Below are 27,054 nucleotides of genomic sequence, written 5' to 3'. Positions count from 1 at the left end.
GTTTCTATACTTACATCTCTTCTTGGTTGTCTCAGTTTTTAATAATGGAAAATTGTGTAGTCACTGCTTCTGACGAACTTCCACTATTGCATTGTAATCCAACAGTGAAAATTCTCGAAGGTTAGAAATTAATGTGAATCGTTTTGTGCGTTATGTCTGCAACATCTATCTCTCAGAGTGCGTAATACACCCACTTGGGATGATCCAACCCAAACAAGTTACGTAACTACCACACGTTCAGCCCATTTCATTAGCTTCTCAGCGTGCTTGCCCCACAGTACATTGCATCATAGGTCTAATACCTATCATTTCATCATAAACGCTGCACAAGGCCTCACGTATCCATTATCATAGCGGTACCAATCGCCATAATAAACTACTTAAAGTTCCTCCTCCTATACTGCTGCTCGTCAGTGGAACATGCTACCCTTTAAGCTATATACAGCTCAGCACCCCGCATGTAAGACAGGTCTGAAGCACCTTCTTTTATAGTCTTCATTATTTTTACGTAATAAGTTAATGTGTATGGCCACTTCACTCCACAAAACAGTGGAGCAAATGCACGTTTCTCCTTCCACGCAGGTTTATTTTTCTGTTGGTTTTCATTTACTCGAGTCACACTATCATTTTTTGCTCCGCACTTCTTTATTTGGGTTCTACCAACTACGTACGTACCATCTTTCGCTTTCTTTCTCTCTCACTTCCTTTGCTATCATGTCCTACTAGAACTAATGTTATCGCTGTTATTCTGGTCTTCACAAAAGGTACGTATTAGTCTTGACCCTATATTTGTCGTAACTACATCGATATTAAATTCCGTGACGGCAACACGTCTGTCACAATGAATTTAATGATGAAATGTGAATATTATCTTATTAGTGTAAGAGAGAACTTTATGGCTCCAGTTTTCTCAGTACACGTAAATAATTGTCAAATTTATTCCCACTAACTGATGAAAATGGGAAATTAGGTACGTACTTAACATAAAAAAGTTATAATTTGTGGTTGTAAATCAACAGTTTAACTGATCAGATATCGAATGTTATTGCTTCATTTCAAACGATGTCAACCATATAACTGAAAGGTGTTGTATCTCCTTGTGTTGCTGTCTCTTCTACCATTTGCGAGATAGCTTTGCTATTAATTTTTGGGATACTAAAATAGAATTATATTTCATTTTGCATATACGAAGGTGAACTGTTATTTTCAGGTCTGTGGATGAAACATCCAGCACACTACAGTCGACGTACCTCATCCCAATATTATCGTTGGATTCTGAGTTACGGGACTTATAACAGTCAAGCGATTCTATTCATTATGTTTTACTCTGGGTACAGTCGGAAATACATTTTAGACAGGAGCTGTATTGTCATAATTGAGAGAAGGCTGCACTCTGTGAAGGATGATACTGTAACAAATGTTTGTGTTAGTCGCTATGCTCATTTCGTAATCGAGTTAAACTGTTTGTTCAAGTACAAAACAAAAGGACAATCATTCGAGTCTGCCTAACTGTCCAAACAACTTCGGTGTGGCCACACAGATTTGCTAGGCAACATGCAGATGCAGACAAACACACGCACACGCACGCACACACACACACACACACACACACACACACAAAGACAAAGACACAGACAGACACACAAAGCATCACACACACGCCTATAAATACACCATTGCATGCCGTAACTCATCACACCACATATATATACACGATGGTGTGCTTTGAAATTAAGAGATGTTGTACCGGCAGATCCGTCGTTGTGAGCATGGTTTCTGGGCAGCAGCATTACCATAAATCGAGTCTTATGAGCTCTCCACAAATCCTTGCCTGAGCTGCTACAGGAATCTTGTGCTACAATGAAGAAGAATATCCAAATTGTGAATTTTAACTTCCCCAGCACATACTGCTAATGTACGTATTCCGGTTTTCCCGCCGGAAGCAGTGACGAAATATCACGACGTTTTGACGAGTGTCAGTACTTATATGGTTACAGGGAATAATTACAGATTTTAAAAAAGATTATCTGTATTCAGAATTCTAATACAAAACATTTATAGTTCTTACAATAAATGGAATATTTTGTTATAAGTCTCCCTGCAGAAGAAATCTGAAGCGACATTTTCCACTGCAAAAGTGTTTTCAGAATTTCCATGCTTAATTAGGTTCAGAAAGATACAGAATTCTGCAATAGGTAGTGTCTCTTTTCGAAGACATGTTGAAATTTACAAACTTTTGGAACAATATAAATAGCCTAGTATGTAAAACAACCATGTTCCACTTTCTAGCGAAAACAAAAAGTAGAAGGTCGAAGACTTCACTCCCATCTTTACTGCTCACATATTAGAAATCATTATTGTAGCCTATACGTATGATATCCATCATACATGTTAAAATCATTATCAAATAAGGATAGTAAAGGGATTATGTACTAAACAAAAATACTGAATGCACTGTTTTGCCTGAAAAGGTCACTCACATGCAATGAAACAAATTTATAAATGTTTTAAGCTACTGAGTACATATCATAAAGTCTGTTAATAAGATGCAACGTTTATTTAAGAGATTCTTTTGTTTTAAGGAACAGATGAAACTTTTACTTAGAAATATCCAATTAATTTATCGAAATAGGAGGAGAGAAATTTTCAGAAACTGTCTGAGAAGCCTTTCTGTTTATCCCCTACCGCCGCCACCACCACCACCACGTCCTCCAGCAAATCCACCTCCAAATCCTCCACCTCTTCCTCCACCGAAACCTCCAATTCCTCCGCCTCTGCCGCCCCCAAAGCCTCCTCTTCCACCACCGAACCCACCCCTCCCACCACCAAAACCACCTCTTCCACCGCCAAAGCCGCCCCTCCCACCACCAAAGCCTCCTCTGCCACCACCAAAACCACCTCTCCCCCGACCAAATCCACCCCTGCCCCTACCCAAACCTAAGCCACTCCAAAATCCACCACCGCCACCAAAGACTGGCACAGGACGGAAGCAGCCCCAAGGCGAGGAGCGGCAGTCCCACCACTGTGCATCGACGACTGCGGCGACGGAAACCAGCAACACGAGCGCCACCTGGAACATCCAGTTTAACAACAGGTACCATAAGACGGTTTATTTCTCTATGGTGTGCTTGCCGTGCATGATTTATGAACTGCAGAAGGATCGATGTAGCGTACAATTCATTACTAACGGCATCAAGACATCTAAAAGCTTCCTTTCTTTGGTATAACAATATTCCATCTGTGGAGAAAACTGGATGGGAAGTATGACTCACTTCCTTCGTTTGCTGTAGACACAATCACAGGATATACACTTATGCACGTCGGGGTTTGTGCATATACACTACTGGCCATTAAAATTGCTACACCACGAACATGAAGTGCTACAGACGCGAGTTTTAACCGATAGGAAGAGATATGCAAATGATTAGCTTTTGAGAGCATTCACACAAGGTTGGCGCCGGTGGTGACACCTACAACATGCTGACGTGAGGAAAGTTTCCAACCGATTTCTCTTACGCAAACAGCAGTTGACCGGCGTTGCCTGGTGAAACGTTGTTGTGATGCCTCGTCTAAGGAGGACAAATGCGTACCATCACTATTCCGACTTTGATAAAGGTCGGATTGTAGCCTATCGTGATTGCGATTTATCGTATCGCGACATTGCTGCTCGCCTTGGTCGAGATCCAATGACTGTTAGCAGAATATGGAATCGGTGGGTTCACGAGGGTAATACGGAACGCCGTGCTGGATCCGAAGGGCCTCGTATCACTAACAGTCGAGATGTCAGGCATGTTATCCACATGGCTGTAACGGATCGTGCAGCCACGTCTCGATCCGTACGTCAACAGATGGGGACGTTTGCAAAACAACAACAACCTGCACGAACAGTTCGATGACGTTTGCAGAAGCATGGACTTTCAGCTCAGAGACCATGACTGCGGCTACCCTCGACGCTGCATCACAGACAGGAGCGCCTGCGATGGTGTACTCAACGACGAACCTGGGTGCACGAATGGCAAAACGTAATTTTTTCGGATGACTCCAGGTTCTGTTTACAGTATTATGATGGTCGTATCCGTGTTTGGCGACATCGCAGTGAACGCACATTGGAAGCGTGTATTCGTCATCGCTAACTGGCGTATCACACGGCGTGATGGTATGGGGTGCCATTGGCTACACGTCTCGGTCACCTCTTGTTCGCATTGACAGCACTCTGAACAGCGGACGTTACATTTCAGATGTGTTACGACCCGCGTCTCCACCCTTCATTCGATTCCTGTGAAACCCTACATTTCAGCAGGATAATGCACGACCGCATGTTGCAGGTCCTGTACGGGCCTTTCTAGATATAGAAAATGTTCGACTGCTTCCCTGGCCAGCACATTCTCCAGATCTTTCACCAATTGAAAACGTCTGGTCAATGGTGGCCGAGCAACTGGCTCGTCACAATACGCCAGTCACTACTCTTGATGAGCTGTGGTATCGTGTTGAAACTGCATGGGCAGCTGTACCTGTACACACTATCCAAGCTTTGTTTGACTCAATCCCCAGGCGTATCAAGGCGTTATTACGGCCAGAGATGGTTGTTCTGGGTACTGATTTCTCAGGATCTATGCAACCAAATTGCGTGAAAATATAATCACATGTCAGTTCTAGTATAATATATTCGTCCAATGAATACCCGTTTATCATCTGCATTTCTTCTTGGTGTAGCAATTTTAATGGCCAGTAGTGTATTAACACTCTCCAGAATCCATATTACAGCAAATGCTTATATTTAATGTATCCGCAGTTGTGAATATCGACAACAGTTAGCTGTAGAATGGAAAGACGACAGTGAAAATTTGTGCCGGACTGAGGTTCCCACTAATCGTGTGTGGCAACCTTACCTTTTGCCTATCCGCTCATGATTCACAGCTACCCCCAAAGTTCCATATATTGTCAACCATGCAACCACAACCTGTACTCGTACATCCATTACGTCTATTACCGTACAGGTGAGACATTTTACTTTAAAGTCGCTTGCCCGGTGTCGCCGGATAAATAAGATACTGTTGTGCCTGCGTCATTCTGAATTACCAACCAAAGGAAGTTTGCATCGAAATTCAAAATAATACAGGCACTGCAGTATCGTACAAATACTTAACGTTCACTAAATACGACCAGTACAATGCTGATACCAGTAACGACAAATGTGTGTTCTATGATTGTGTCTGGAAGAAATGTGAAACTGCCCCACTTCGTTTTCTCTACTATAAAACGGTACTGGTGGTAAAGGACTCATTATTATAGTGTGACACTTTTTCGCATACATACACTGAAGCGTCAAAGAAACAGGTATAGACATGCGTATTCGAATACAGAGATATATAAACAGACAGGATACGGTGCTGCGGTGGGCAACGCCTACATAAGACCAGTGTCTGGCGTAGTTGTTAGATCGGTTACTGCTTCCGCAATGGCAGATTATCAAGATTTAAGTGAGGTTGAACGTGGTGCTACAGTCGGTGCACGAGCGATAGGACACAGCGTCTCCGAGATAGCGATGAAGTGGTAATTTTCCTGTGCGACCATTTCACGTGCGTACTGTGAATAGGCAGGAATCCTGTAAAACATGAAATCCCAGACATCGCTGCGGCCGGAAAAAGGTCCTGCAAGAACGGGGCCAGCGACGACTCAAGAGAATCGTTCAACGTTACGGCAATGCAACTCTTTCGCACATTGCAGCATATTTCAATACTGGGCCATCAACAAGTGTCACAGTCCGAACCATTCAAAGAAACATCATCGATATTGGCTCTCCTTTGTGTACCCTTGATCACTGTACGACGCAAAGCTTTACGGCTCACCTCGGCCCGTCAGCATCGACATGGGACTGTTGACGACTGGAAACATATTGCCCGGTCGGACGAGTCTCGTTCCAAATTGTGTCGAACGGATGGACGTGTACAGGTATGGAGACAACGTCGTAAATCAATGGACCCCGAATGTCAACGGAGGACCGTTCAAGTTGGTGGAGGCTTTGTAATGGTCTGAGGCGTGTGCAGTTGGAGTGACATGGGACCCTGATACGATTAGATACGATTCTGGCAGGTGACACGTACGTAAGCGTACTGTCTGATCACGTGCTTCCATTTATGTCCGTTGTGTATTCCGACGGACTTGGGCAATTGCAGCAGGACAATGCGACACCCCACACGCTCAGAATTGCTATAGAGTGTCTCCAGGAACACTCTTCTGAGTTTAAGCACTTCCGCTGACCACCAAACTCTCCCGACACGAACATCATTGAGCGTATCTGGGCTGCCTTGCAACGTGCTGTACTCTTATGGATTTATGTATAGCCTTGCAGAATTCCTGGTGTCAACTGCTTCAGATATTAGTCGAGTCGGTGCCACGGCGTGTTGCGGCACTTCTGGGTGTTCGCGGTGGCCCTATACGATATGAGGCAGCTGTACCAGTTTCTTTGGCTCTTCAGTGTACTTTCACGCGAGTTTCATTCACAAGCAGTGTATTTTTACACCCCTTAAATAATTTATCGCAGCACAAAAACGGAATGTAATTTAAGTAAAATGTTTTAAACTAGACAGCTAAAGAGAAAGTAGTAGTTAAAACGGATTTTATTTCAGTTTTCATACTGCAAACGATGGAGATAGCAAGAGAGACAATCTGAGACAGAAGATAGTATAGCCATGTGTTGGCAGTGTAAAGAGGGCGGGAAATGTCGACTACAGTGATGTCTGTGCTAGAATGAAAAACTAAACAGCGGCAGCGAGGTTTTTTAGAATGAGCCATAAAGATGGAACTGTTAAAAAAAATAAAAAAAACAATGGTTATTTTTTGATGTGGGGATGTTTGTAAAGTTATAAGAAAGAAGGAGCATTAAGCATCGAAGAGAGAATGTAAGCCGGCCGAAGTGGCCGTGCGGTTAAAGGCACTGCAGTCTGGAACTGCAAGACCGCTACGGTCGCAGGTTCGAATCCTGCCTCGGGCATGGATGTTTGAGATGTCCTTAGGTTAGTTAGGTTTAACTAGTTCTAAGTTCTAGGGGACTAATGACCTCAGAAGTTGAGTCCCATAGTGCTCAGAGCCATTTTTTTTAAGAGAATCTAAATAACGATTCTATGCTAACCAATCGTATGTTAAAATACAGTGTCAGTAAGTATTGCTTTCCTTTCATTAATCAGATTGCAGGCGCTTTATTTTCTTATAAAAACTTACTTACAGCATCTTACCTTAAAGAATAAAAATCGGTACAGGAGTGTTTTGCTGGTGACATACGTAAGCTGTTGTGAACCGGATCCCATTGCAGTCACAAAACTCTGCCTAAACTCCGCCCAAACAGGCGACCGGCCGCCGTGCCATCCTCAACCCACAGGCATCACTGGATACGGATATGAAGGGGTATGTGGTCAGCACACCGCACCCCTAGCTGTTGTCTGTCCTCAGCACAGTAGCTCCTCAGTTCGCCGCTTACAGGGTGCATCCATCCCTCGTGCCTATAGCGCTCGGCAGAGCGGACGGGTCCGCAGCTCGTGGTCGTGCGGTAGCGCTCTCGCTTCCCACGCCCGGGTTCCCGGGTTCGATTCCCAGCGGGGTCAGGGATTTTCCCTGCCTCGTGATGACTGGGTGTTGTGTGACGTCCTTAGGTTAGTTAGGTTTAAGTAGTTCTAAGTTCTAGGGGACTGATGACAGTAGATGTTAAGTCGCATAGTGCTCAGAGCCATTTGAACCATTTGAGAGCGGACGGTCACTCATCCTAGTCCTAGCCGTGCGTGGGAACGCTTAACTTCGGTGATCGGCAGGAACCGGTGTTACCACTACAGCACGGCCGTTGGCTTTGCACTCCTGAGGGGCCGATTACACGCTCATTTTCAGAAAGAAGGTCAGCACGACATCTGTTCACCGAGTAGGTTCAAATGGTTCAAATGGCTCTGAGCACTATGCGACTTAACTTCTGAGGTCATCAGTCGCCTAGAACTTAGAACTATTTAAACCTAACTAACCTAAGGACATCACACACACCCATGCCCGAGGCAGGATTCGAACCTGCGACCGTAGCGGTCGCTCGGTTCCAGACTGCAGCGCCTAGAACCGCACGGCCACTCTAGCCGGCACCGAGTAGGTGAACTGAAAAGCCGTTACCCAAGAGTAGTTCACATTGTAGCAATTGGCGTAATATTTCCTATATGGTTACAACAGCGAGAGGGTGTACTGGTTGGATAAGTTTGATTAGAAACAGTCACTCACTTTTTCGTATATAGCTAGTAACTTTAGTCTTCCAGCCGATAACTCGGTAAGTGCAACGACATATATTCAAAGAACTGGGATACATATTTTGATTTGCAATACAAAACCAACGCAAATGTGAAACTGAAATACCATATCCGAGTCTCATCTATCTTATATTATATTACTGCAGCAAACCCTCTTTATTTGCTTTGGATGCAGGTTTTGGCACAGTGTCTTGGCGATGGAATTTAAATACCGGGTGATCAAAAAGTCAGTATAAATTGGAAAACTGAATAAATCACGGAATAATGTAGATAGAGAGATAAAAATTGACACACATGTTTGGAATGACATGGGGTTTTATTAGAACCAAAAAAATACAAAAGTTCAAAAAATGTCCGACAGATGGCGCTTCATCTGATCAGAATAGCAATAATTAGCATAACATACTAGACAAAGCAAAGATGCTCAAGATATCCACCGTCATTCCTCAACAATAGCTGTAGTCGAGGAATAATGTTGTGAACAGCACTGTAAAGCATGTCCGGAGTTATGGTGAGGCATTGGCGTCGGATGTTGTCTTTCAGTATCCCTAGAGATGTCGGTCGATCAGGATACACTTGCGACTTCAAGTAACCCCAAAGCCAATAATCGCATGGACTGAGTTCTGGGGACCTGGGAGGCCAAGCATGACGAAAGTGGTGGCTTAGCACACGATTATCACCAAACGACGCGCGCAAGAGATCTTTCACTCGTCTAGCAATATGGTTGGTTCTAATAAAACCTCATGTCATTCGAAGCAGGCGTGTCAATTTCTACCTCTCTATCTACATTATTCCGTGGTTTATTAAGTTTTCAAATGTATACAGACTTTTTGATCACCCGGTATATTGCACTCTAAATACTGTGTTCGCATTACGAATGAAGACCGATGCTCGCGGACATTCTGTGCATTGGCATTATTTGGTGCAAGTTTTCCTCCTTAATGGCATTAGGGTCTGGCATGTTCGTGTCAGTAATATGTCAGACAAGTAGCCAATAAAGACAGGGTCCTCCACCACAAGTTGCTGGGTTTTACGTTAGCAACGAAAGTGGATAAGGAAAAACCACTTGGCAGGCTGTCCTTCTCAGAATTAATATTGGCTGAGTGGGTTAAGTCCGAAGGCCATACTAAAAGCAAAAAAAAAAAAATGTAATACAGAGACGAATTGCAATTAACACCCCTCACGATTCTGCTATCACATTTGCAACTTGACAGCATGGTCCAAATTATTTGATTAACAGCGTCACTCAGGCAGCAGTTCTGTTGCTGCTACCAACATGCTCTAACCGATCATGCATGCCAAAAGCCGCCGTGTCATCGTCTACTATTGGCGTTATTAGGATGTGGAACATGTAGTGGGCACATCGTTCTCCCGGCCGTTGGCACCTCCCGGAACCTGGAGCCGAAATTTCTCCTTCAAGTGTCTCCCCATTTGGCACCCCAATCCTCCCACCAAGGAAAAAATGCCAGGCAGTACCGGGAATAGAATCGGGACCGTGATAGGTACAGAAGCAGACAGTAAAAACATATACACTTAGGTTCATTTAATTCCGGCGATACGAAGCTGAGTGTGTGCAGGACACGCATTTTGCTCACGTGCACTTAGAAGCGGTTTATCGTTTCGCAATAATCACTAAAAGTCATTTAGTGGCTATAGGGTACTCATCCGTCCTATTTCAGTGTGTATATGGTCAGCTGAGATACGTTCAACAAAACACAGAGCACAATAGCTGTAAAGCGATGTTTCTAACGTAATTGGATACGAATGTTTCTAAATTTGCTGAGGGAGAACAAGTAATGGTAGTGCGTGTGGCCCTATGCAGGTCTTTTTAGTTGACACCACTTCGGCGACTTGCTTGTGAATGAAGGTGATACGATAAAGGAGACAACACAACACGCAGTCCCCAAGCGGAGAAAAATCTCCGACGCGGCCGGGAATCGAACTCAGGATCTTCGCACGGCATTCTGTCATGATGACCATTTTATTTATTTATATAGTAAGCGAGTGGGTGATGGGTGCTCTGAGAGTAGAGAGGGCGGGTTCCAACCCAGCTCTTAACTATGGAAGCGTATAAGCAGAACACGGAAACTGTGTATTAGAGCTAACATGCTCCAATCGACAGGGACACATGTAAATCGTGTCGATACTTGCTCGATTCATGCTGGCAAAGAACAGACACAACGAAATGAAACAACTCATTACGTATCAGTCATGAGGATAATCACTTACTCTCTTCCATTTATACGAGGGCAGTTCAATAAGTAATGTAACACATTTTTTTCTGAAACAGGGGCTGTTTTATTCAGCATTGAAATACACCAGGTTATTCCCCAATCTTTTAGCTACGCAACACTATTTTTCAACGTAATCTCCATTCAATGCTACGGCCTTACGCCACCTTGAAATGAGGGCCTGTATGCCTGCACGGTACCATTCCACTGGTCGATGTCGGAGCCAACGTCGTACTACATCAATAACTTCTTCAGCATCCGCGTAGTGCCTCCCACGGATTGCGTCCTTCATTGGGCCAAACATATGGAAATCCGACGGTGCGAGATCGGGGCTGTAGGGTGCATGAGGAAGAACAGTCCACTGAAGTTTTGTGAGCTCCTCTCGGGTGCGAAGACTTGTGTGAGGTCTTGCGTTGTCATGAAGAAGGAGAAGTTCGTTCAGATTTTTGTGCCTACGAACACGCTGAAGTCGTTTCTTCAATTTCTGAAGAGTAGCACAATACACTTCAGAGTTGATCGTTTGACCATGGGGAAGGACATCGAACAGAATAACCCCTTCAGCGTCCCAGAAGACTGTAACCATGACTTTACCAGCTGAGGGTATGGCTTTAAACTTTTTCTTGGTAGGGGAGTGGGTGTGGCGCCAATCCATTGATTGCCGTTTTGTTTCAGGTTCGAAGTGATGAACCCATGTTTCATCGCCTGTAACAATCTTTGACAAGAAATTGTCACCCTCAGCCACATGACGAGCAAGCAATTCCGCACAGATGGTTCTCCTTTGCTCTTTATGGTGTTCGGTTAGACAACGAGGGACCCAGCGGGAACAAACCTTTGAATATCCCAACTGGTGAACAATTGTGACAGCACTACCAACAGAGATGTCAAGTTGAGCACTGAGTTGTTTGATGGTGATCCGTCGATCATCTTAAACGAGTGTGTTCGCACGCTCCGCCATTGCAGGAGTCACAGCTGTGCACGGCCGGCCCGCACGCGGGAGATTAGACAGTCTTGCTTGACCTTGAGGCGATGATGACACACGCTTTGCCCAACGACTCACCGTGCTTTTGTCCACTGCCAGATCACCGTAGACATTCTGCAAGCGCCTATGAATATCTGAGATGCCCTGGTTTTGCGCCAAAAGAAACTCGATCACTGCCCGTTGTTTGCAACGCACATCCGTTACAGACGCCATTTTAACAGCTCCGTACAGCGCTGCCACCTGTCGGAAGTCAATGAAACTATACGAGACGAAGCGGGAATGTTTGAAAATATTCCACAAGAAATTTCCGGTTTTTTGAACCAAAATTGGCCCTGAAAAAAAAGTGTTGCATTACTTATTGAACTGCCCTCGTACTTCTGAAAACGTCTGCGCCTGCATCTCATGAAAAAAGCGTACAATACTGCTGATTAATCTGTTAACGGCTACAATATACAGTGAGGTGAGAAAAGTCATGCAATACCTCCTAATTTCGTGTCGGACCTCCTTTTGACCGGCCTAGAGCAACAATTCGACGAGCGATCTACTCAGCATGTCGTTGTAAATCCCCTGCAGAAGTACAGAGTCATGCTGCCTCCACAGCTGTGAGTAATTGCGAAAGAGTTACCAGTGTAGGATTTCTTGCACGAACTGACATCTCAATTATATCCCACATAAGTTCGTTCAGATCGACGTCAGGAGATCTGGTCGACAATATCATTCGGTTGAATTGTCCAGAATGTTGTTCCAACCATTCGAGAACAACTATGGCCCGTTGAAATGGCGGTTTGTGATCTTTAAAATTCCATGTTGTTTCGGTACGCGAAGTCCATGAATGGCCAAACATAAACATTTCCAATCGATGGTCGATTTAATTAGAGCAGAGGACTCAGACAATTTCATGTAAACAGATCACACCATTATAGAGCCACTACCAGTTTGCACAGTGCCTTATTGACAACTTGGGTCCATGGCTTCGTGGGATCTTCACCACGCTCGAACGCTATCACCAATTCTTATCAACTGAAATCGTTCCCCATCTGACCAAGAAACGGCTTTCCGGTAGACTAGCGTCCGACTAGTATGGTCACGAGACCAGGAGAGGCGCTGCAGGCTGTGTCATGCTGTTAGCAAAGTCACTTGCGTCAGTCGCCTACTGACGTAGGCCATTAACGCCAAATTTCGCTGCACTGTCCTACGTTCATCGAACGTCCCACATGGATTTCTGCTGTTATTTCACGCAGTGTTGCTTGTCTGTTAGCACTGATAACTCTTACTCAAACGCCGCCGATCTCGGTCGTTAAGTGCTTGTCGTCTGCCACTGCGTTGGCCTTGGTGAGAGGTGATGCCTGAAATTTTGTGTTCTCGACACTGTTGACACTGTGGGTCTCGGGATAGTGAGTTCTCTAACGATTTCATAAACGGAATGTACCATGCGTCTAGCTCCAACTACCTTTCCACGTTCAAAGTCTGTTAATTGCCGTCGTGCGGCATTAAACACGTCGGAAACATTTTCACATGAATTACCTAAGTTCAAATGGCAGCTCCACAAATGCAATGCTCTTTTGTACTTTGTGTGTATGATAGTACCGCCATCTGAATACGCTCATATCGCTATCCCATGGATTTTGCCACTTCAGTGTATTGAAACAATTATACGCAAACTTAATCCATTTTTGCGCCCGTGACTGGTAATAGATAGCTCACGATACTGTAAATCTAGTTAATATTACAAAACAGGCAAAAAATCTGGTTCACCACAGACTGACACTCAGTTTACGTAATGCTATAAATCTACATGAGATTAGAAAGCAGGCACAGAATCAGGTTTGTTACAGTTTTACTTTCAGCTCAGGAGAGTTTGCATTATTGGATAACGTCGTACAGTTGCTAATATTTGGTGTCAGTGATAGTTTTATACTGAAATAATAACATAATGACAGTGGTTTCTAGCTACAGCATGTATGCGGAAAAAATATTTCAGAAATTTCTAACAGTTTAAAAACATTTGGAAGAATAGAGTGAGATCTTGCTGGTTAATAGACAGGAGGGAATTTCACACTTAATCCTAAGAACTGAGATAAAACGATATTAATTGTTCCTTAATACTGCTACTCTCCTGGCAGTTATATGAGTGACAAAAGTGATGGCTGATTCTGTACAATATTGATCAGTGGCGCTCACCAGGTATCTGACCATGACGATCTTGTAGACGTTATAAGCAGGACCGACGTCGAATGACATTGCTCGCTTTATATACGACGTCCTCGTCCTTGTCAGCGTTTAGCAGCTGTTACCTGCGCTAAATGTGTACTCATTGATCTGCTCCAGCACAAACATGTATGACGAACAAGTTTCGATGTGGATGATTTGAAAATGCCTGAAATCATTCACAACATCCGCAACTACGTATTTTTTTACAACATGCTTACTTCCAGATAGATTCTCTTCAACGAATGTAAGACTAAGACATACATCACTGCTAAATGCGCGAATAGCTTTTGCAAAATTGTCAATCCCAGAAAATTTCAGTGGGGATGTAGCTGCTGTCTTTCACAATCAACGTCACTGATTATCACAAAATTCCGTACAGGTAGAAACTTTTAGCAACTACGCTCTAGAATAAAGGACACAAATGAACAAAGTCAGTACCATGCTGAACGTGTAGGATGTGGTCCTCTTTCATGTTGGATTAGAATATTCCATCGACAGAGCAATGCTGTATCAATTGTAGATATACTGTCAATGGTGACTGAGCATCAATGTCGGCGCAAATGCAGAAAGTGAAGGTTTCGGCGTACCCGTCTGTAACATATTGCTTTGCTCGTGAGCCAAAGGCGAATAGCAGCGAAGTAATAGTTGACCACTACATAAGAAATAACGGTACAGAGTAATAATATTCACTCTAAGAAAAAGAAGGATACCTCTACCGTGTAGATGTAATGTATACGTACAGAAAAATAAACACTACAATTTCAGAAAAATTGGATGATTTATTCAAGAGAAAAAACTTCGAATGTGGGGCAAGTCAGTAACGCGTTGGTCCACCTCTGCACTTTACATAAGCCGTTATTCGGCTTGGCGTTTACTGGCAGAGTTTCGGATGTCCAATTGGCTCGTTGGGTCGCCAAAATTCCCAGGTGGTTGATGAGCCCTTATGCACCAAACCTCAAACGGGATTTGTTGGCCAAGATAGTGTTTGGCAGGTACAAAGACTAGCAGTAGAAAGTCTAACACTGTTCGGGTGGGCGTTATCTTGCTGAAATCTAACCCCAGGATGGCATGTCATGAATGGCACAAAACGGGGCGTAGAATATCGTCGACGTATCGCTGTGCTGTAAGGGTGCTGAGTTGACTACAAAAGAGGTCCTGTTATGAAGAGCAGTCACTCTCCAGACCATCACTGCTGTTTGTCGGGTCGTATGGCGCGTGACAGTCAGGTTGCTGTTCCACCGAAGATATTCTATGCCCCGTCTTTCTGCCCTTCACGACAAGCCATCCTGGGGTCACATTTCAACAAGATAATGTCCCCCTGCACACGCGAAAGTTTTTACTGCTTGTCGTCGTGTTTGACAAACACTATCGTGGCCAGCTAGGTTGTCGTATCTCTCCCTAACTGCGGAAGCTTGGACCATTATGAACAGATGCCTCCAACCGTCCCGAGATTTTACTTTCCGACACGCTAGTTGGGGATAACCCTCAGGAGGACATCCAACAACTGTTTCAATCAATGTCAAGCCAAATAACAGCTTATAGAATGGCCAGAGGTGGATCAATGCTTTCGTGCTGTACCTTCTTTTTGTTATTTCTTAGAGTGTATTAGTGTGAGGAAAATATAATCTGTAACTTTTTAAACAGTCAGGCGCACTTATTGCTTGAAAAACAGTTGTTAAATAGAATTCACTAAACGTTTTATGTACGAGACAAAATTTGTTAAAATCCAACAGGAAGCATCTCTTAAGTGCAAGACAAAACTTGTAGTTAAGAGATGCTTCCTATTTGATTTTAAGACGTTGCCCACGTCATGTCTGCCTTCACTAATAAGTTCAGTTAACAATCGTTCACAGACAATCGTTCCATCAATAATGTAGGTAATATTTTTCCATCCACACACTTATCATAAAGGCTAATATCTTGTCGGTGCCACCACACTCTTCTGTCATTGACTGTTCGTTTCATTTCTCGTGTAATTGTCATACCCACTCCTTTTCTCAATGTCTTCCAAATACATCTTTCTAGACCATCCTCTCTCTTTCTTCCGCGGCACTTTCCCTTCAAGAATATTTAAGTGTTGTGTATAATGTGAAACGTCCCCTTTTGAACAATTATACATGACTGTGCTTAAACTGACACACAATATTTTTTTTAGCGCAACGCAATCTGACTTTCAAAAATCCCTACAAAAAAAAAATGGCCCTGACTAACATTAACCTATGCGTTTCACAAATCGTTTACCTCACAAAAATCTTGGTTACTCCCACTACTGCAATACAGCAAGCGCCACTACTGCCAGCTAAATAAAAGATTCAAACTATGGAAGGCACTAACTACTGATAGGGATAGTTAGCAAATGAAAGATATTAATAGAGAACAAACAATGTATTTACCTTGATATCATCATATATAAATATAGCAGTTCATGACAAATTTCAAAACTCCGCCATCTCTCTCCCCACATCCACCACTGCTGGCGGCTCACCTCCAACTGCCCAACGCTACGCGCTGTTCACATCCAGCTGCCGCTGCCCAACACTACAATGGCGAATATTACAACAATGCAAAGCAGCCACAGACTGCACACAGCACAGCCAGTGATTTTCATACAGAGGTGGCGTTACAAATAAAAAACCTAAACAGCCTACTTACAAATGACATGGCCCACAAACTTTTCATTTCTTTTAATTTTTTCCATTTTCTTTCACAATTTTCTCTCTTCTTTATTTCCCTTAAGACTTTCAGGTCGGCTTTTCTTTCTGTCCAGCTTGTTTTACTCATTTTCCGTGATGTCTATATTTCAGCAGTTTCAGGTCATTTCCAATTTCCAACATTCACGTCCATGGAGCAGTGTACTCCACACAATTGATTTTGCAAAGGAATTTCTTGTACCTGAGCTCGTATGTTTGTTGGTTACAATGTCTTTCTTAGTCTTAAGTGTGTGAAAACAACTGTATGTTTGAAACTAAGATGTTATTAGTATAGTATGTAAAGAGACATATGATTTACATGAACTCGCATTTTCACTTGTTAGTTATTAACTGACTGCAGATACAATAACTGTCAGTCACTGAAGCTTTCCTGTTACCTTTTGACTTACACAATTGTTCCTGTAAGTACTAACAGTTTTACACCTGTCTGATAATATTATATACAATTCCCCAATTACTCAATTTTGATGCGTTAGCTTAGCAACCGAAGATTTGGCTGAAAATATATGTTTCTAGCGCACAATGTATACTTCACCTCTAGCACTACTTTACTTTCAGGTCTGAAGAAAACGGCGACCTATCACTTCTGAAAGGACTCTGAGTAGCAAAGAATTATGGTATTCAAACTATTTGAATTTGGAGTGATAAGATTCATAGCAGTGCTAATTACATTAAAAGCAAATACCTTTTACTGCGAGCCTTTACGAGAAAACTCGTGAATGCTGTAGAAGCAGTTGTACCACAGGGTGTTCAGGTTACTGCTGAATTCTACTCTGTTTCCCACAAGACATTTAATGTGATGTGATTTGTTGATGAATACATGTTTATCCATATATCTGATTCCTTCATTTACTAATGTTTGATCCTTTTTGGTCTTTTTTCTAGGTGTTGATTTCAGTCCTAGAATTACATTTATGTTTGCACGATATTGGAGACATGAGAAATATTTGTAGCATCGAAGCACAGTAACGTATAAATTGCGACGCCGAAACCGCAATCAAAGCCAAAACAGAAGCCAGGGTTGTCAGTGAAACACAATAGTCAGCACTAGTAGCACGTTTATTACTGACGCAAACGAACAGCCGGGAACAGAACTGACCTGGACGTGAGATGCATCTATAAATCCAGACATCGAAGCGGTAACAAAAGCATACAAGCGGAGCAGACACGGACGGGGGATCACCCAAGCGAAGAAATGGACTGCAAACAAGGAAATCCGTTGAGATAAACGGCTTTGACAAAGGGCAGATTATTATTACGCAAAGCTTGTGAACGCATATCTCGTAAATGGCGAAGCTGGTCGAATGTTCACGAACTACTGTCTTGAGCATCTAAGGAAAGAGGTAGAATAATAGTGAAACTACCACTAGACGCTAAATGGTTGGACGTCCACGGCACGCAGAACGTGGGTTTCGGGGGGTTTTCTGCTCTGCCGAAAGAGCACAATGCTGATAATCGCAAAAGTGTTTCAAAGAACACTGTTCGTCGTACATTGTTGAACATAGACCTCCGCGGCCGACTACCACAACGTGTTCACATTTTACCCAACAGCATCGTCTTACGATTGCAGTGGGCACGGGATCATCGAGATTCGACCGTAGATCTACGGAAATGTGTTGGCTCTTCGAATGAATCACCTCTTTGCTACAACAGGTCGATGGTCGTCTCCACTAACGGCATCATCAAGGTGAACGACGGATCGAAACGGGCAACTCACCATGAACGAAGGCTGGTGCGAGCAGAACTATGCTACGGGAGACATTCGCTTGCGATTGCGTGAGACCTGTGGTAGTAATCGAAGACGGGCTGACAGCTGGAAACCACCAGCATCCCTTCATGCTTGGCGTCTTCCCCGACGGCGATGTCATCTTTCAGCAGTATAACTGTCCGTGTCTCAGAACCAGAACTGTGCCACAGTGGTTTGAGGACCATTATAGTGAACTCAGTTTTATGTCTCGGGGACCAAATTCGCCTGATGAAAATCCTATGGAACCAATCTGGGTCGCTATCGGGTGCCATCACAGCGTACGCAAATCAGCGGCCAATTATTTACGCGAATTTCATGCCCTTTTAGTAGGCATCCAACGCCGCATGCCTCCACAAATCTAAAAACAAACTATCAGATCCGTGATATGCAGAATCAGTGATGCGATTCGTTCCAGAGTCGGACAAACAAGCTATTAAGCAGGTAATAATAATGTTTTGGCTCATCAGTGTATATTTTTAATACCTATTTTAGGCACATGATGTTTCTCTAAGCAAAGGTGAAACATTTCGACTTGGAGTAAACATTTTTCACCCTCTCTTTTTTCTGAGACCGTTTCTGGAGACTCTCGGTGACCAATGTAAACACAGTCCACATCATCATGGAACCACCACCAGGTAGCACCAGGTCAAAGGAAACGTGTCGGCGCTTCGAGTGAACCACGTTTTTGCTACAATAGGCCGATGATCGTCTCCATAAACGCCGTTCCGACGTGGTCACGAGCATCTAGCTTCCAACTACCATTCCGCGTTCAAAGTCTGTTGTACTTGCCGTCTTGCGGCCATAATCACATCGGAAACCTTTTCACATGAATCAAATGAGGGCAAATGACAGCTCTGCCCTTTTATACTGTGTGTACGCTATACTGCCGCCATGTATATACGTGCACGTAGCTATGACTTTTGTCCACTCATTGAATGTAATGAAATGTAACAAGGAAGGAGACATCGTTAAAAATGATACTGACAGCGCTACAAAATCACACAGTATCATTGTACAACTCAACAGATCATTAACACGAAGTGTGCAGCTCGTTCGTGCAACAACAAAAAATCTTTCTTTCAAGGATATACACCGCGCCGGCGCTATCTATCTATCATACATTATCTCTCTGTCTTGCTAGCCCCTACGTTTCATCAGTTGTTAAACCAAACACTACGTGGACTGTAGCAAAGCATTAAATATAACTTAACATTGGTTTTTCTCCCCCAGTTCTGAGTACAGTGTTAATGTTTTTTCCCCGTTTGCTCCTTTTATATTTGTACATCGGTAATTTTTTTACTTTTTAAGATACAGTATCACCACACTATCAATGATGGTATTTACTGTATGTTCCCTCACACTTCTCCATTTCCCTACATTTATTCCTTTCTGTTTACGTTACTGATATTGCTTAACTTCCTCATAGATTCTGTAGTTACATGATAATTCTTTCTTTTAATCGGTTTGTGTATCACTCTCCGTGTTCTTATACCTCCTGAAGTAGCCCTTTCAAGTACTGATTTTATTTTGTTTTGTTGGTTTTATTTATTAATATAAACTGTTATGTAGGTTTGCTTTTCCAGTTTTGTGTTGAAGTATTTTCCTCGTTAATCGCTTTATATTTACTTATTGTTCAACATTTTACTTTTTACATTGTATTACCACCACACTATCGAAGATGTTGTTTGCTGTGCATTTGTGCTTCAATCTAGATTATAACTTCTTTTCCAGTTTAGTTTACAAACATTGTAACTCCTTTGGCGACAATGGCCAGTAAGCGTCTGAAGATGACTTTGTAAGCCAGAAAGTGGCTAGCACAATAAAAGTAATCCTGTAGAATAAAGGAAAACTAGAGCTTTCCATTTATTGTAATGTTGTTCTGCCAAGAACCGACACAAAATTCGTTATCAAAACTTATAATATTTAGCAATCTTGGCTTCAGAAGAAATTTCGTTCAAGTAAACCGACAGAGTACTCTCATGACACAAACATATGTAAGCCATCTGTCCATAGTCTTCGCGAGTCCTGGGTTACTACTTGCTAGAGTGTCGTGGAATTATGATAGCCAACTTGAATGGCGAGCAACCATTTCCTCCCCACTTTATCACAGTTGCTCTTACACATATGTAGATGCCGATGGTGTGACCTCTACTGTGGCAGAGGAAACAGCTATACACAGATCAGGAAGTAACACCGTCTCCTTCAAAAATGTGGGACGAGATTGGTAACGGTAGTGACTGGAAGCGAGTGGTCAATCGCTAGTATGGCAGCTCTGACAGAATTAAACGTTTATTCATGTTAGTCACAGAAGAGTGTTCGCCACTGGAGCAGAGGCTGTCGATACCGCGATGACATAGTGAGCTGCAGAGAGGTGTCGTCATCAGTTGCTCCTGGGAAGGAGTCAAAAGGACAGCCATAGCTGGCACAGCCCACGAGCCATTCAGACTGCTGGTCCATCTCAGGCCATGAAATACAGCTCTGGGTAAGATGGTGCTCAAATCATCGACATCGAAGGTATATGGCCACACTGGTCAGTGATCAACGTCAATAAAAGCCTTCAGAATTCCGTGCACAGTGACAGAAGGACTGGACTGCCCCCAGTCCGCGCTTGAACCGATGTCTCACTACAAAAGATGCCACCAGTACGAAGCAGTCACTCAGAGAGAGACCCAGCAGGGCTAAGGTGTTAAGTCGTCTGCATGTGTTCCCCAGCGTAGGTGGTTGCCTGCTGCTACAAGACGACAAAGGTTTTGATAGACGACTTAGTACTTCATCTGGCTCTGCAGTAGTCACTGTCTTGAAGTCAGCAGCTGTTTGTGATAGTCCTTGGCATCACAATTATGGTCACGTGCAGAGAATGTCAGTGATCATTTGAGAACACATTGAGAGTCTGATTTGCAGTACATGGGAGTCTGTGGACCAGTAGTTCTCCAACTGCAGCATCCCCACCCCAGAAGAGACAATAAGCCATATAGATGAATTAATTTGTTCTGCTCTTGTCGCTACCCAGGTCTTGGAGGAGTTTAGCTGGAGCTGTAGTATTAGTATTTCCCAGCTTCACTTTTCTGAGGTGATGGCTAGCTTTTGTTGTTTCAACAGCTTCCCGGTCTTGCACTCTGAATACTTCTTATGTCATAGTGCATGGTCACCACAGTGACATCACCCCTCTCCCTATGAGGCCGTTTTGCTGAATTGGTGCAACACAGTTCAATGCTCTACTAGGACATTCCGTTTTGCCAGCTGCATTCTTCTTCGACGCTACTATAATTTTCAGTAGTGCTGGATATTTTCTCTTTTCAGCAGCAATGTCATTAACGCAGTGCTGACCGAAATTTCATACGTGCTGCTGTATTCCACCAAAGAATTTCTTGTAAGGCAGTCAGCTTTATTTTGTTTGCAAAGCACTCTTTCTCTGTTGCAGAGCAGTTCATCTCGGACTTCGGGAGACTTTTCAATACCTTTCTGCACCTATCCCATAGCTGCTAGTGTCAGAGTGGAGCTCTGTCTCTCCGTTCCCACCATACTGTCCTAGGGCTGGACAGGATGTTGGCGAATTCTTAAGGACAAGGAAAGATCTTTTGCTCTCCTCGACCCAGGAAAAACTGTCGTCACACTGTAGTGAGCAACGTGCTTCGGTACAGAAGTCCTTTATGAATCTCCAGTAATATACACTCCTGGAAATTGAAATAAGAACACCGTGAATTCATTGTCCCAGGAAGGGGAAACTTTATTGACACATTCCTGGGGTCAGATACATCACATGATCACACTGACAGACCCACAGGCACATAGACACAGGCAACAGAGCATGCACAATGTCGGCACTAGTACAGTGTATATCCACCTTTCGCAGCAATGCAGGCTGCTATTCTCCCATGGAGACGATCGTATAGATGCTGGATGTAGTCCTGTGGAACGGCTTGCCATGCCATTTCCACCTGGCGCCTCAGTTGGACCAGCGTTCGTGCTGGGCGTGCAGACCGCGTGACACGACGCTTCATCCAGTCCCAAACATGCTCAATGGGGGACAGATCCGGAGATCTTGCTGGCCAGGGTAGTTAACTTACACCTTCTAGAGCACGTTGGGTGGCACGGGATACATGCGGACGTGCATTGTCCTGTTGGAACAGCAAGTTCCCTTGCCGGTCTAGGAATGGTAGAACGATGGGTTCGATGACGGTTTGGATGTACCGTGCACTATTCAGTGTCCCCTCGACGATCACCAGTGGTGTACGGCCAGTGTAGGAGATCGCTCCCCACACCATGATGCCGGGTGTTGGCCCTGTGTGCCTCGGTCGTATGCAGTCCTGATTGTGGCGCTCACCTGCACGGCGCCAAACACGCATACGACCATCATTGGCACCAAGGCAGAAGCGACTCTCATCGCTGAAGACGACACGTCTCCATTCGTCCCTCCATTCACGCCTGTCGCGACACCACTGGAGGCGGGCTGCACGATGTTGGGGTGTGAGCGGAAGACGGCCTAACGGTGTGCGGGACCGTAGCCCAGTTTCATGGAGACGGTTGCGAATGGTCCTCGCCGATACCCCAGGAGCAACAGTGTCCCTAATTTGCTGGGAAGTGGCGGTGCGGTCCCCTACGGCACTGCGTAGGATCCTACGGTCTTGGCGTGCATCCGTGCGTCGCTGCGGTCCGGTCCCAGGTCGACGGGCACGTGCACCTTCCCCCGACCACTGGCGACAACATCGATGTACTGTGGAGACCTCACGCCCCACGTGTTGAGCAATTCGGCGGTACGTCCACCCGGCCTCCCGCATGCCCACTATACGCCCTCGCTCAAAGTCCGTCAACTGCACATACGGTTCACGTCCACGCTGTCGCGGCATGCTACCAGTGTTAAAGACTGCGATGGAGCTCCGTATGCCACGGCAAACTGGCTGACACTGACGGCGGCGGTGCACAAATGCTGCGCAGCTAGCGCCATTCGACGGCCAACACCGCGGTTCCTGGTGTGTCCGCTGTGCCGTGCGTGTGATCATTGCTTGTACAGCCCTCTCGCAGTGTCCGGAGCAAGTATGGTAGGTCTGACACACCGGTGTCAATGTGTTCTTTTTTCCATTTCCAGGAGTGTAGTACATTATGAGAAAGCTTATCACATCAAGAGTGCGCCAGGAAGTCAGAAAATCTGTGATTGTTCTTATTTTATCTGGAACCTCTGCACTTGGATGGCCCCTGTTATAGCCGCGAGCGACCGACGAGCGGTGCACGGCGGAGAGTGGAATCTCGAAGCCGCCAGGCGGGGAAGCCACTGGAGGTATCGCTAACAACGAACAGACAAGACAGACGAACAAATAGCGGATGGTAGGCACTACGACCGACCAGGACACCACACGAGGCAAGAAAGCAAGAGCCGGCCGAAGTGGCCGTGCGGTTAAAGGCGCTGCAGTCTGGAACCGCAAGGCCGCTACGGTCGCAGGTTCGAATCCTGCCTCGGGCATAGATGTTTGTGATGTCCTTAGGTTAGTTAGGTTTAACTAGTTCTAAGTTCTAGGGGACTAATGACCTCAGCAGTTGAGTCCCATAGTACTCAGAGCCATTTTTTGAAGAAAGCAAGAACTGGGGACAAACACGGCGAGACAATAACAACGCAGCAACACTCCAAACAACGACAGTATGTACGCGGACCTGGAACGCAGTACGGCCGAGATGCGCAAGCGAACTACGGCGAGTACCAGACTGTCCCGGTGGCGCCGCGCGTCCGCCCAAGTACATGACCGCAGGAAACGCGATTGTCCGCGGACTTCACGAGGTACGGAGAGTGGCGAACTCGCATGGCGAGGCTCGCGGCACAGTCGCACCGGCTGACAGAAACCCCTAGTGTGTATCCAGGTCCATACCGTCTGGCGCGCATGCAACTTCCGAGCCTTGCGACACCAGAGACTTCACTGCCATTTACTAGATTCGCCAAAATTTTTAGTTCTTGGATGGCAAAGAGGCACTTTTTCGAATTCAGGCAGAGGCTTTCTTCCTGAACACACTACAGCACGATTGTCAGGCCACAAATGTCCTGCAAAAAACGACATTTGTCATCCAGATAACCAGGACCCACTGGTCATTTACGATCTCGAAGCAGGTTGTCCACTGTACATTCCAAGGTGGCTGAAGCATTATACTATCCAAACAACGTAATCTTAAACCAATAGAGGCCATCAGGAGTTATGAAGGCAGTCGTTTCCTGGTCAGCCTCATTAACCTGCATGTCTATAGCTGAAAAATACTCACCTTTCGCCGGCCGCGGTGGCCGTGCGGTTCTAGGCGCTCCAGTCCGGAACCGCGCTGCTGCTACGGTCGCAGGTTCGAATCCTGCCTCGGGCATGGGTGTGATGTCCTTAGGTTAGTTAGGTTTAAGTAGTTCTAAGTTCTAGGGGACTAATGACCACAGCAGTTGAGTCCCATAGTGCTCAGACCCATTTTTACTCACCTTTCAAGCATCAGTGCTCATAAATGGATTGATATTTTTCTTCATGATTTTGTACAGTTATCGGTAGTCGATGCAGACATGAGCTGTCTTTCTTCTTCTCAAGGACCACAGCAGAGGACAAAGGACTCTCTGAAGGTTCTTACAGCATCTTCTGCACTTCTTCCTGGTTTATCCGTCATTCAGTCAGCAGCACTGTTTATGAGCAATGGAGAATTGGTGGGTGATCCAGTGCTGATACAGTGTTTTATCATGAACCACTTGACCTGCCTTTCCCCGATTACAGATTTCAAACCATCCAAAAATTGGCTTAAAATGGATACTTCTCTCTGAAATTGTTCCTCCGTCTGACCAGATTCTATTGGGATTCTGATAGTAGTTTCTTCCCCTGCAATGGCTTCTGTGTCAGTGGAGGTCGGCTCTTCATTGATAACGCTAACATGCCCTTCGCAGCCTAGTTCGGTCGTCCCTAACACTTACCTTTTGGGATGAGTTGTGGCTGCTCTGACAATTCGTGATCCAAAGTGGTCTTTGACCACCTAAGTTTCCTATGATCTTCGCTGGCATCTAGATTTATTTTGTGAGTCTGAGTTGGTTTTTGCAGTCGACAGTACCTTCCCAGTTTAACTGAGCATGTCAAATGGGACCTGGAAATCGTTTCACTGATAATGGCGTGATAACATTCAATGGCAAAGAGCCACCCAGACCATCTTTGTTACGTGTGCTTGTTGGAATAGCTTCGTCAGTCTGGAGCTCTGATCTTCAACATTTATGAATGCTTGTGGTGTGCAGGAAGTCCAATCCAAGAATAGCATGAAGACAACACTCCGTTAAAACAAGATACTTGTATGGCTGCATTTCGCCGTTAATAGTTATTTTTGGAGTGCATGTTCCTCTTAGCAGGACATATTTTCCATTTGCGATCTTCTGCACAGCGCTTTCGTATCATGAATCATCCTCTTTCAATGACTATGATAAGCATTCTACATCCCAGGAAAGGAAGTCCCTGAGTCAAATTGCATCCAGACAGGTTTGCTATTGATAATGACGTCAATGAGATTTCCTGACATTTTGGTGAATGTCGTGCATGTAGGACTTTCGTCTGTGCTGGCCTCATCTCGATAAATCGTCGCCTATCTTAGTTTTCCTGTATTCAGCAGCTAGGAGACAGCTGATACCTCTGTACAGCGAAGGGGAATGGCAACGGCATGTTGGGGGGGGGGGGGGATATTATCCAGGGTATGGCGGCTATAATAGTTTGCAGTAGATTGGTGTGATGGTTGACATCTGTCATGAACAATACTGCTGTGCTGGTAGACAAGCTGGAGCATAATGGGCACCGAACAATCGCCTTCTCATTATGCAGTAGCATGCAAGGTGTGCAGGGCACTCACATGGAAAACGTACCAGCGTGCTATTCTCTGTCCTCCGAATGTCTATTTTTATGTAGGGCATTGTACTTGACAGAGTAGTTGGTTGTACTTGCATTGGTCGGATGCTGAACGTCGTTCGACGGTTGCAGTATACCTCCGCAGTGGCTGAGCTAATCCTTCACGGCACGTTCGACTAGCGGCGGAGATTGGTGTCAAAAATCGGTACACGTTCTATTCATAGAAACATCTAATATTCCAGAATGCCGTTATTTATACAAAAATCGAATGTTCCAGATTATGCGAGCATAAAATGTTTCAAGAACCTTGCAGAACTGATAATTGGTAGGCAACAAATGTTTTGCTGATGATGAGGTGTGAAATGGCGGCCGGCAGCACGTGAATCAGGGACGCTAACCGCTATACCACACTGGATGCAACCCAGCCCATGGCAATGTGTTTTGTGAAACAGATCAACAAACTTCTGCACAAACATGCTTCTCATCATATTTTGTTGTTTGGTCGTCCTTACGTCAGTCAGTATTAGAACTGGAAGTTTCTACTGTTATGTAGCGGATTGTATTGTATTGTATGTTAACCGTTTCTAAAACGACGGAGAGGCTCCGTCACCGCTGCAGCCGCAGTGATCCACAACCCCACGACGACTACAGCAGTCCACTTCACTCCTCCGCCACCCCACATCGACCCACTCTTTCAGTGTTATTGTGCGGTTCTGCCCCCGGTGGACCCCACCATGGAAAGTCTCACACCAGACGAGTATAACCTCTATGTTTGCGTGGTAGAGCAATGGTGATATACGCGTATGTGGAGAACTTGTTTGCGCACCAATCTCCGACGTAGTGTAACTGAGGCGGAATAAGGGGAACCAGCCCGCATTTGCCGAGGCAGATGGAAAACCCCCTAAAAACCATCCACAGACTGGCCGGCTCACCGGACCTCGATGCAAATCCGCCAGGCGGATTCGTGCCGGGGACCAGGTGCTCCTTCCCGCCCGGAAAGCCGTGCGTTAGAACGCACGGCCAACCGGGCGGCCCTATGTATGGTATACTTATACGTAATATTCTGTATT

At 44.8% G+C, this 27,054-nt stretch overlaps 1 protein-coding gene across 1 annotated transcript; it reads right to left on the bottom strand.

The window, feature by feature from the left end:
* Positions 1 to 2,674: 2,674 nt before the first annotated feature.
* LOC126482129 (ctenidin-3-like) lies at positions 2,675 to 13,727 on the bottom strand. The gene is made up of 2 exons (XM_050106106.1): positions 13,668 to 13,727; positions 2,675 to 3,070 (listed from the first exon to the last, which is right to left on the bottom strand). Exons 1-2 carry the CDS (start codon positions 13,725 to 13,727, stop codon positions 2,675 to 2,677), a joined length of 456 nt encoding a protein of 151 aa, XP_049962063.1.
* Between the last annotated feature and the right edge of the window lie 13,327 nt (positions 13,728 to 27,054).

Source organism: Schistocerca serialis, chromosome 5 (genome assembly GCF_023864345.2).
Source record: "Schistocerca serialis cubense isolate TAMUIC-IGC-003099 chromosome 5, iqSchSeri2.2, whole genome shotgun sequence".
NCBI lineage: Eukaryota > Metazoa > Arthropoda > Insecta > Orthoptera > Acrididae > Schistocerca > Schistocerca serialis.
The sequence above is the reverse complement of the archived record's forward strand: the minus strand, read 5'-3'. Positions and strand labels throughout refer to the sequence as shown.